The sequence below is a fragment of the Anomaloglossus baeobatrachus genome, chromosome 4, assembly GCF_048569485.1.
Source record: "Anomaloglossus baeobatrachus isolate aAnoBae1 chromosome 4, aAnoBae1.hap1, whole genome shotgun sequence".
Taxonomy (NCBI): Eukaryota; Metazoa; Chordata; class Amphibia; order Anura; family Aromobatidae; genus Anomaloglossus; species Anomaloglossus baeobatrachus.
Genome location: NC_134356.1, coordinates 373,773,768 through 373,785,806, shown reverse-complemented (window position 1 = coordinate 373,785,806; position 12,039 = coordinate 373,773,768). Strand labels below are relative to the sequence as shown.

The 12,039-nt window shown below is 49.0% G+C and overlaps 1 protein-coding gene across 1 annotated transcript in view; it reads right to left on the bottom strand.

Annotated features, from left to right (window-relative positions):
* Positions 1-12,039, bottom strand: part of DNAJC2 (DnaJ heat shock protein family (Hsp40) member C2) — a 112,696-nt gene that overhangs the window by 22,849 nt on the left and 77,808 nt on the right. The window contains exons 11-14 of the mRNA XM_075345187.1: positions 10,528-10,616; positions 10,310-10,379; positions 9,914-10,098; positions 8,073-8,173 (exon numbers count right to left, since the gene is read on the bottom strand). Of these exons, the coding sequence (XP_075201302.1) occupies positions 8,073-8,173; positions 9,914-10,098; positions 10,310-10,379; positions 10,528-10,616 (445 nt within the window). The remainder of the gene's footprint in view (positions 1-8,072; positions 8,174-9,913; positions 10,099-10,309; positions 10,380-10,527; positions 10,617-12,039) is intronic.

The window sequence follows — 12,039 nt, the reverse complement described above, 5'->3', positions numbered from 1 at the left end:
GTGTCCTCCGGAGGCAGAAGCTATACACCCATGGTCTGGGTCTCCCATAAGGAACGATGAAGAAATTGTCTGTGCAGGACTTTCTGCAAACAGCGAGGGACTTCCCCTCCTCCAGCCAGCAAGCTAGAGAAAAGTTAACACTGTGTGTTCAGGATCCCTGGGGCTCTCTTCCTTGCAATAGCAAAGGACTTTCTCATAATAAATACTGTAAATTCAAGCTTCTGACAGTTTGCAGTCCTGGTAGCCTTCCCTGCACTGTCTTTTCTCCCTTTGTCTGGGAAACCAGTCAGGGGGGATCTCACCTTAAAACAATGCTTCAGTCCAGGCAGTGAAAATAGCAGAGTCAGCTTGCTGTGTCCGGTCACAACGGTGCCATATTCAACTCAGAGCCTGGAAAGAGGGGCTGAGGAATTGGGCTATAGGGGCACAGGCCTCTACCTTGGGCTTTGGAAAATCGGTGTCTGTGGAACCAGTCGTCCAGCCCAGGATCCAGCGTCGCAGGAGGGGGTACGGGGAGGCGACACTCTACGTTCCCGCCCGTTGATGGTAGTGGGAGATCGGTCCCAAAAGGAAACCGTCGCCCTCAAAAAATAACAAACCTTGAAAGGAAGTGCCTCCTACAGACACCAAGCTAAAACGGAGGTTGCCTGGCCCGGCCAGGGGGTGTATACTGCAGAGGAGGAGCTATGCTTTTGCATCTACTTAGTGTCCTCCTATGGATAGGCAGCAATAACACCCATGGTCCTGTGTCCCCCAATAAGACGTCAGAGAAATTACGTTTTTTGGTCGCCACAAATATTGCGCAAAATGCAATAACAGGCAATCAAAACGTAGCATCTGCGCAAAAATGGTACCATTAAGAACATCAGCTCGAGATGCAAAAAATAAGCAGCCACTAAGCCATAGATCCCGAAAAATGAATGCTACGGGTCATGGAAAATGGCACAAAACGTGAGCCACTTTTCTTGGACAAACTTCTGATTTTTTTTAATCACTTAGATAAAAGTAAACCTATACATGTTTGGTGACTACGAACTTGTACCACCCTGAGGCATCACACTGACACATTAGTTTTACCATATACAACACAGTTAATGAAATCTCAAACAATTGTGCAAATCACAATTTGTTTTGCAATTTCTCCGCATTTGGATTTTATTTGCTGTTTTCCAGTACACTATATGGTAAAACTCCTGGTTCCATTTAAAAGTCCAGCTCGCTCCAGAAAAAACGAGCCTTCACATGGCAAGATTGACTATAAAATAAAAAAAAAGTTAACGTCTCTCGGAAGGAAAGCGACCCCCCCCCCCCCCCCCCGAAAACGGAAAATCGGCCGAGAGTGAAGGGGTTGGGGATATTGTGTACACATATCATTGCTTAGATGGGCAAAAACAATTACTCTGCAAAAGAAGGGAATTTTGTTTACTTACCGTAAATTCCTTTTCTTCTAGCTCCAATTGGGAGACCCAGACAATTGGGTGTATAGCTACTGCCTCCGGAGGCCACACAAAGTATTACACTTAAAAGTGTAAGGCCCCTCCCCTTCTGGCTATACACCCCCCCGTGGGATCACGGGCTCCTCAGTTTTAGTGCAAAAGCAAGAAGGAGGAAAGCCAATAACTGTTTTAAATACAAATTCAACCCGAGAAACAGCCTCGGAGAACTGAACTGTTCCACATGAACAACATGTGCACCCGAAAAAAACAAACTTCCTAAGAAAACAGGGCGGGTGCTGGGTCTCCCAATTGGAGCTAGAAGAAAAGGAATTTACGGTAAGTAAACAAAATTCCCTTCTTCTTTGTCGCTCCTAATTGGGAGACCCAGACAATTGGGACGTCCAAAAGCAGTCCCTGGGTGGGTAAAAGAATACCTCGTGATAGGGCCGTCAAACAGCCCTTTCCTACAGGTGAGCCACCGCCGCCTGAAGGACTTGTCTACCTAGGCCGGCATCCGCCGAAGCGTAGGTATGCACCTGATAATGCTTGGTAAAAGTGTGCAGACTCGACCAGGTAGCCGCCTGGCACACCTGCTGAGCCGTAGCCTGGTGCCGTAATGCCCAGGACGCACCCACGGCTCTGGTAGAATGGGCCTTCAGCCCTGATGGAATCGGAAGCCCAGCCGAACGGTAGGTGTGAAGAATTGGTTCCTTGATCCACCGCGCAAGGGTGGATTTGGAAGCTTGCGACCCTTTACGCTGACCAGCGACAAGGACAAAGAGTGCATCCGAGCGGCGCAGAGACGCCGTGCGGGAAATGTAGATCCTGAGTGCTCTCACCAGATCCAATAAATGCAAACCCTTTTCAAATTGGTGAACTGGATGCGGACACAAAGACGGTAAAGTGATATCTTGATTGAGATGAAAGGAAGATACCACCTTGGGAAGAAATTCTGGAATTGGACGCAGAACTACCTTGTCCTGGTGAAACACCAGGAATGGAGATCTGCATGATAACGCCGCCAGCTCGGACACTCTCCGAAGAGACGTGACCGCCACTAGAAAGGCCACTTTCTGTGAAAGACGAGAAAGGGAAACCTCCTTCATAGGCTCGAAAGGCGGCTTCTGGAGAGCAATTAGAACCTTGTTCAGGTCCCAGTGCTCCAACGGCCGCTTGTAAGGGGGGGACGATATGACAAACCCCTTGCAGGAACGTGCGTACCTGAGGAAGTCGCGCCAGGCGTTTCTGAAAAAATACGGATAGTGCGGAGACTTGACCTTTAAGGGAGCCAAGCGACAAACCTTTTTCCAACCCAGACTGCAGGAAGGAAAGAAAAGTAGGCAATGCAAAAGGCCAGGGAGAAACTCCCTGAGCAGAGCACCAAGAAAGGAATATCCTCCACGTCCTGTGGTAGATCTTGGCGGAGGATGGCTTCCTAGCCTGTCTCATGGTGGCAACCACTTCATGAGATAAACCTGAGGCCGCTAGGATCCAGGACTCAATGGCCACACAGTCAGGTTCAGGGCCGCAGAATTCAGATGGAAAAACGGCCCTTGAGACAGCAAGTCTGGACGGTCTGGTAGTGCCCACGGATGGCCTACCGTGAGGTGCCACAGATCCGGGTACCACGACCTCCTTGGCCAGTCTGGAGCGACGAGAATGGCGCGGCGGCAGTCGGACCTGATTTTGCGGAGCACTCTGGGCAACAATGCCAGAGGTGGGAACACATACGGTAGCCGGAACTGCGACCAATCTTGAACTAAGGCGTCTGCCGCCAGAGCTCGGTGATCGTGAGACCGTGCCATGAAAACCGGGACTTTGTTGTTGTGCCGTGACGCCATCAGGTCGACGTCCGGCATCCCCCAGCGGCGACAGATCTCCTGAAACACGTCCGGGTGAAGGGACCATTCCCCTGCGTCCATGCCCTGGCGACTGAGAAAGTCTGCTTCCCAGTTTTCTACGCCTGGGATGTGGACTGCGGATATGGTGGATGCCGTGTCTTCCACCCACGTCAGAATCCGCCGGACTTCCTGGAAGGCTTGCCGACTGCGTGTTCCCCCTTGGTGGTTGATGTATGCCACCGCTGTGGAGTTGTCCGACTGAATTCGGATCTGCTTGCCTTCCAGCCACTGTTGGAAGGCTTGTAGGGCAAGATAGACTGCTCTGATTTCCAGAACATTGATCTGAAGGGTGGACTCTTTCCGAGTCCACGTACCTTGAGCCCTGTGGTGGAGAAACACTGCTCCCCACCCTGATAGACTCGCATCTGTCGTGACCACCGCCCAGGATGGGGGTAGGAACGACTTTCCTTTTGACAATGAGGTGGGAAGAAGCCACCACCGGAGAGATTCCTTGGCTGCCTGAGAGAGGGAGACCTCCCTGTCGAGGGACGTCGACTTCCCGTCCCATTGGCGGAGAATGTCCCATTGTAATGGACGCAGATGAAACTGCGCAAAAGGAACTGCTTCCATTGCTGCTACCATCTTCCCTAGGAAGTGCATGAGGCGCCTCAAGGGGTGCGACTGGCCCTGCAGGAGAGATTGCACCCCTGTCTGTAGCGAGCACTGTTTGTCCAGTGGAAGTTTCACTATCGCTGAGAGAGTATGAAACTCCATGCCAAGATATATTAGTGATTGGGTCGGGGTTAGATTTGACTTTGAAAAGTTGATGATCCACCCGAAACTCTGGAGAGTCTTCAGTGCCACGTTCAGGCTGTGTTGGCATGCCTCTTGAGAGGGTGCCTTGATAAGTAGATCGTCTAAATACGGGATCACAGAGTGACCTTGCGAGTGCAGGACTGCTACTACTGCTGCCATGACCTTGGTGAAGACCCGAGGGGCTGTCGCCAGCCCGAAAGGTACAGCTACGAACTGCAGGTGTTCGCTTCCTATAACGAAGCGTAGAAAACGCTGATGCTCTGGTGCAATCGGCACGTGGAGATAAGCATCCTTGATGTCTATTGATGCTAGGAAATCTCCTTGAGACATTGAGGCGATAACGGAGCGGAGAGATTCCATCCGGAACCTCCTGGTTTTTACGTGTTTGTTGAGCAGCTTTAGATCCAGGACGGGACGGAACGACCCGTCTTTCTTTGGCACCACAAACAAATTGGAGTAAAAACCGTGGCCTTGTTCCTGAAGAGGAACGGAAGTCACCACTCCTTCCGCCTTTAGAGCGGACACCGCTTGCAGCAGAGCATCGGCTCTGTCGGGCGGTGGAGAAGTTCTGAAGAAACGAGTTGGAGAACGAGAGCTGAACTCTATCCTGTACCCGTGAGACAGAATGTCTCTCACCCAACGGTCTTTGACCTGTGACAGCCAAATGTCGCCAAAGCGGGAGAGCCTGCCACCGACCGAGGATGCGGAGAGAGGAGACTGAAAGTCATGAGGAAGCCGTCTTGGTAACGGTTCTTCCGGCTGGCTTTTTTGGGCGTGATTGAGTCCGCCAAGAATCTGAGCTCCTCTGATCCTTTTGAGTCCTTTTGGACGAGTAGAATTGGGACCTGCCTGAGCCTCGAAAGGACCGAAAACCAGACTGTCCCCTCCTCTGTTGGGGTTTGTTTTGTCTGGGCTGAGGTAAGGATGAATCCTTACCCTTGGAGTGCTTAATGATTTCATCCAAACGCTCACCAAACAATCGGTCACGAGAAAAAGGCAAACTGGTTAAGCACTTCTTGGAAGAAGAATCTGCCTTCCATTCTCTCAACCACAGGGCTCTGCGTAAAACCACGGAGTTGGCTGACGCCACCGCCGTACGGCTCGTAGAGTCTAGGACAGCATTAATCGCGTAAGACGCGAATGCAGACATTTGAGAGGTCAATGGTGCCACCTGCGGAGCAGATGTACGTGTGACCGTGTCGACCTGTGTAAGGCCAGCTGAAATAGCTTGGAGTGCCCATACGGCTGCGAATGCTGGCGCCAACGACGCTCCAATAGCTTCATAGATGGATTTTAACCAGAGCTCCATCTGTCTGTCAGTGGCATCTTTAAGTGCCGCCCCATCTTCCACTGCAACTAGAGATCTGGCTGCAAGCCTGGAGATTGGAGGGTCCACCTTGGGACACTGTGTCCAGCCCTTGACCACGTCAGGGGGAAAAGGATAGCGCGTATCTTTAAGCCGTTTGGAGAAACGCTTATCTGGATAAGCGTGGTGTTTCTGCATTGCGTCTCTAAAGTCAGAGTGGTCCAGAAAAGTGCTTAATTTACGCTTGGGATACCTGAAATGGAATTTCTCCTGCTGTGAAGCTGCCTCCTCCGCAGGAGGAGCTTGTGGAGAAATATCTAACATCTTATTGATGGACGCTATAAGATCATTCACTATGGCGTCACCATCCGGGGTATCTAGATTGAGAGCGGCCCCGGTATCAGAATCCTGATCAGTTACATCCGCCTCATCACACAGAGAGTCGTCCCGCTGGGACCCTGACCAGTGTGATGAAGTTGAGGGTCGCTCATAGCGAGCCCGCTTAGGTTGTCTGGGACTGTCGTCCGAGTCAGAGCCGTCACCCTGGGGTGCATGTGACACCCCCGGAGCTAGGAAATGTTCCAGCTGAGGGGGACCAGGGGGCAATGTACCAACAGTGCCCATGGTCTGAGTTACTGGTCTAGACTGCAATGTTTCAAGAATTTTAGACATAGTCATAGACAATCTGTCAGCAAAAGCTGCAAACTCCGTCCCTGTCACCTGGACAGCATTCACAGGTGGTTCTCCCTGGGTCACCTCTAGCAGAGGCCCCGGCTGAGCAATTGCCACAGGGGCCGAGCATTGCACACAATGGGGGTCAGTGGAACCTGCCGGTAGAGCAGCCCCACATGCGGTACAGGCAGCACATAAAGTCCGTGCCTTGGCACTTTTGCTTTTTGCGAACGACATGCTGTTGTCTCCTTGAGAAATCTAAGGAGGGCATATAGCAGAAAATCACCAGCGACCGTACAGTGTAAAGTATTGCCAGCACAAAATACAAAGTACACTATGGCACAAGTGGGGGAGAGCCCTTGAGGGCTGCTTACCGCCCGCTGAAAAGCGGGTGTGAGGTCGTAGAATCCCTTGTCTGGGTCTCCCAGCCTCCCCTCTGCAGCTCAGCGTGCAGGCAGGAATGGCTGCCGGCGTCCTGTGAAGAGGGGCGGACCGTGGGCGTGCCACAAACAAAAGTGCGGGAAACTGCGTCCCACTGTGCCTAGTGTGAGGGCTGGAGTATGTAAAACAGACTCCAGCTCTTAACGCTGCTGGTCTGTACAGCGTCCCGCCCTCCTCCTGACTGGCAGGTCTGGGGGCGGGAACGATACGAACTAGGCCGCAAAAGCCGGGGACTGTAGTAATCTAGCGCGGCCGTCATATATGCACGGCCAGCGCGGAAGTCCCCGGCGCACCACAAATCCCAGCCGCGACGCAGTAAACACTGACCCCAGCGGCCGGATCGGCCGATCGTACTAAGTCTCCTCACTCAGCAGAGCTGTAGTGAGTAACGGCACAAGCGCAGCAGCGCTGTTTACCCCGGCGCACTAACACACCCAGCAATGCTGCAGTGTGCGTGCGGTAAGCAAGGGGACACGGAGTACCTTAATGAAGCAGGGTCCTGTCCCTGAGGAAACTCCGCTCCGTATCCAGCAGATCCTCCAGGGGCTGTGGATGGAGCACGGTCTCAGTGCCCGGAGACCGGTCAAGTCCCACTTCACCCAGAGCCCTAATGGGGATGGGGAAGGAATCGGCATGTGGGCTCCAGCCTCCGTACCCGCAATGGGTACCTCAACCTTAACAAACACCGCCGACCGCAAGTGGGGTGAGAAGGGAGCATGCTGGGGGCCCCCGTATGGGCCCTCTTTTCTTCCATCCGACATAGTCAGCAGCTGCTGCTGACTAAACAGTGGAGCTATGCGTGCATGTCTGACCTCCTTCGCACAAAGCATAAAACTGAGGAGCCCGTGATCCCACGGGGGGGTGTATAGCCAGAAGGGGAGGGGCCTTACACTTTTAAGTGTAATACTTTGTGTGGCCTCCGGAGGCAGTAGCTATACACCCAATTGTCTGGGTCTCCCAATTTGGAGCGACAAAGAAATTAGTCAATCCATAGATGTTTAATTTGTCTATTCTTACACATAAGCTGTGGTAGAAGAGTGAAACTGGCCACACACTTTAGAGAGCAGTTTCCAGACATCCTAATTCAAGATACAGTAAAGCTTGTTGGTAGGTCCAGAGGACAGGACTCTGCAAATCTTCACAATCATTCTGGAGCTACACAGCAACTTTGCCCATGACACGGGTTGCGAAGCCAAGGATCACTGTATGTCATTTCTACATAACAAAATAGTGAATGGGGTGACACTGTGACCCCGCAAAATACTGTGATAAGCAAGTTGCAAAAAAAATTAGATGAACCGTCACTTGCATTATGTTGTGATGTAAAAAGGCATTTGACCCTCAGGTCCAAATTGATCGTGTAGCCCTAGCCCAACGGGGTTTGTGATAAGCATCAGACAGACAAGTTCCTATACGGATGAGTCGATGTGCCTACATCAAATATTAAATGAGATGCAGAACTCATGAGATTACTATGGCCCTGCAAACTGCAGATTGGCAGGGATCACAGATCTGATTTATGGCCAAACCTATACCAAGTAAGCCAAATAGGCTACTTACCTAGCTTCTGTAGGGATTTGGCTTTATTTATTACATCCTTTGCAGTTCTTTTTATTCCAGAAACAGAATGCAAGTTCATATAATTGGCAATAACTTCCCACCTGTGGAATAAATTGAATAGGTTAACTTTTTGATGTGATCACGGTGGCTCAGTGGTTAGCACTGCAGTCTTGCAGCGCTGGGGTCCTGGGTTCAAATCCCACCAAGGACACTATCTGCAAGGAGTTTGTATGTTCTTCCCGTGTTTGCGTGGGTTTCCTCCGGGTACTCCGGTTTCCTCCCACACTCCAAAGACATACAGATAGGGACTCTAGATTGTGAGCCCCAATGGGGACAGTGTTGCCAATGTATGTAAAGCGCTGTGGAATTAATAGCGCTATATAAATGAATAAAATTATTATTATTATTATTATTATCAATATGCAAAGGGTATGTAATGCTTAAAGGGAACCTGTCATCAGAAATTTAGCTTTAAACCTAAAAGTTTCCCCCTCTGCAGCTCCTGGGCTGCATTCTAGCAAGGTTCCTGTACTTTTTGTGCCCCCTTTGAAACCAAATTAAACACTTTATAAAGTTGTACCTTTTTGCCTGCAATTCTTGTAAATTATCCATGGGGGTGGGCTCTCTAGCGTCCGTTGCTGTCCCTCCTGCAGATTGACGCCGTCCCCCACTGCTCCATTTCATATCTCAGGACGCCGCCCACTGCGCCCGAGGTCCCGTGCACACGAGGACCGCTGGTGACGTGGTCGCAGGCACGAGATTATGGGCGGCGCTGTGATTGCATCGCAAGTGCCCACCCATAATCTCGTGACCGCGATCTCCCCTCTGCCTCCAGCGTTCTGCGCAAGTGCTGGAAGATGACCAGACATCACCTCCTTCCCATCCTGCCCTGCAGCAGGAAATAGATGGGAGGAGCGGAGCAGGCCACCACAGGATATGAGGAGATGCGGAGAGGATCTGAGCGACGTACACAGTAAAAAAAAAAACATGTAAAATCAAACAAAGACACACATTGTCTTCTGAAAAGTGAAAAGCACTAAACGTTTTTGGGGTTTTTTTGTAACCTGTGCTGTGCTGCTCCGCTCCACCCATCTATTTCCTGCTGCAGGGCAGGATGGGAAGGAGGTGATGTCTGGTCATCTTCCAGCGCTTGCGCAGAACGCTGGAGGCAGAGAGGAGATCGTGGCCACGAGATGATGGGCGGGCACTTGCGATGCAATCACAGCACCGCCCATAATCTCGTGCCTGCGACACGTCACCAGCGGTCCTCGCATTTACGGGACCTCAATTTACAAGAATTGCAGACAAAAAGGTACAACTTTATAAAGTGTTTAATTTGGTTTCAAAGGGGGCACAAAAACTACAGGAACCTTGCTAGAATGCAGCCCAGGAGCTGCAGAGGGGAAACTTTTAGGTTTAAAGCTAAATTTCTGATGACAGGTTCCCTTTAATGGGACAGAAAACATGTCTGTAAACCATTTAATTTTAAGGAAATATTTGCTGACAATTTAAGATCCAGAAGAAATGGATTATAAACCTAGAAAAAATGCTGCATCCCCTATCAGTACAAGTGAGTAGCCTTGAGGATTCTAGAATTTGGTTTCTCGAAAGACCATCCATCAAGTTACTTGTAGACTGATTTGGATTCTACCTCAGAGATTAAACAACAACAGTAAAAGATTCTAAGAAGATTGAATACTGTCAGATGGGTCATATTTTATTCAGACTTTCCATTTCCACACAAATTTGCAGCTTTAGCTAAAAATCCAAAACAAAAGATGGAGTTGACTTTAAGTGCAATACTGCCAAGAATGATTGAGTGGTCTCAGTTTCAGACTGACCTGGCATTTGTTCCAGCAGGAAATAGGTTCACAGCTTTTATTAGTAGCTGGAGATCATCTTCAGACCAAGACTTGCTACTACCGCTTGCTCCAGAAGAAGACTGCTCTGTCCCTCTTGTTGACTGCCTCATACGAGCCTCCTCCTGCTCCTTCTCTTTCTTAATCTGTGCATTTACTTCTGCAATCTAAAATGACAGACACTTAAGTATTTTGTTTTACATCAAAGCAGATTTTAGGATTTTGCTGCTCACAGAATTCACATAATTACCCATCCATTGAAATAGATGCCATGTACTCCTAAAACAAGCCATCAGGAGTATTTCTCATTACCACATTCTCCCTTAATTATTAATACATACATCTGTATTAAATATTAGATAGGATCTTTGCACATACCTGCTTCTCCACAGCACTTTTACTGTCTTCTTTTGAGCTTCCAGAAAGGGCCTCATTTAGAGACTGTAAACTAAGAGCGAAAAATGACACAGGAAAGTCAATAAATACAGCACGATAACCATTAATTTGGGAATTACATACCAGACAAAGCAACTTATTAAAGGCATTCATCATTAGCTCATCTACGTCATGTTGAACCCAGAAAAAAAAAAACCTACCTAATTAGTTCAAGTCGATCACATAACTTTTCTACTTCTTCCATCATTTTCACACTGTCTGCCTCATTTTCAGAGAAGTAATTCCAATTCTGTAGGTTAAAAAAAAATAAAGTATATTCATTAAAAATAACTGATGAAAACAAAATAACAATCCTTTACTGTACTGTATATGGTCTGAAAGTGTGTAAACTGTGTGTATTTGCAGTTGTCACATTATGATGTGGTTTAGAACACCCATGAACTATTCAAGTTGACATGTTAATGAGATGAAGTCATCTGCCATGAAAGATTCTGATTGAACTGTACAATTTCAATGTAAAAAGTTGATTTTTAGTACTCACCGTAAAATATCTCTCTCGTTAGTCTCCATTGGGCGACACAGAACCATGGGACAGTTTACTGCCACCTGGAGGCTGACACTTATCTTAAATCGCATAACAAATTAGCTCCTCCCAAGCAGAGTATACCTGGCCTGCTGAAAAAGCTTTGTAAAAACTATGATCGCTGAAAGAGAGAGCCGTGACTGGATAATGAACCTGGTTGATTGCACACCGCAGGTAATGCCGGTGAGCCGGAAATATTGGCGCATGCAGGTAAGAGTCCTGAAAATCTATTGATGACAGAGTCGCCAGTTTACATGGACAAAATAACAGAGTGGAATGACTCCATCTTGAAACGCAGTAACTGCACCCACTTGTTTATACACTTTAGATCCAGAATCGGCAGCACCAAGCCACCCTATTTGGGGATAACAAAAAAAATTTGAATAGAAACCCTCACAATCACCCTTGCCTCAAGCAGGGAATCTATAGCTTGATAGTAACTAGATCTTATGTTGAGAGAAGCTGGGTAACAGGACCTGAAAAAAAAAAATCAGTCTTGCGGGATGGACAAGAACTTTATTCTGTAGCCTGAAGAAATTACTTCTCTGACGTAAAGGTCGCTGACTGCCCCCAACCATACCCCCTGAAAGAGGAGGAGGTGACCACCTACGCAAAAAGGATCCCCTAGCGGTGACTACCTGTCATGCCTCAACCCATCTGTTTCTCTGAGAATTGAAGGGGGAAAGCCTCCAGGCCCGGGAGGAGGGTCAGCGGGCACTGGCCTAAAGGGAGCTCTTCTAGCTCCTTGAGATGCGCAGGATCTGCACTGGCAAACAGGTACCTCTGGAGCTGGGTATTGGAGAAAGGGAACAAGCTGCAAAACGCTGCTCCTCCGAAACAGATAGCTGGCCTTCGCTCGGGGGCAGTAGAGCACTCTTAACACCTGTCACACCAGCAATGATTTTATCTAGCTTGGTGCCAAATTTTGAGACCCCTTATAAAGAAGTCTTGTATGAGACGACGACTTTTTTTTTTTTTTTTTTTTTTTAAACCTAAGGCTATGTGCGCACGTTGCGTAAAAACATGCAGTTACGCTGCGCTTTGTAGCGCAGCGTAACTGCATGCGTCCTGCGGCCCCTGCACAGTCTATGGAGATTGTGCAGGGGCCGTGCGCACGTGGCGTCTAAGA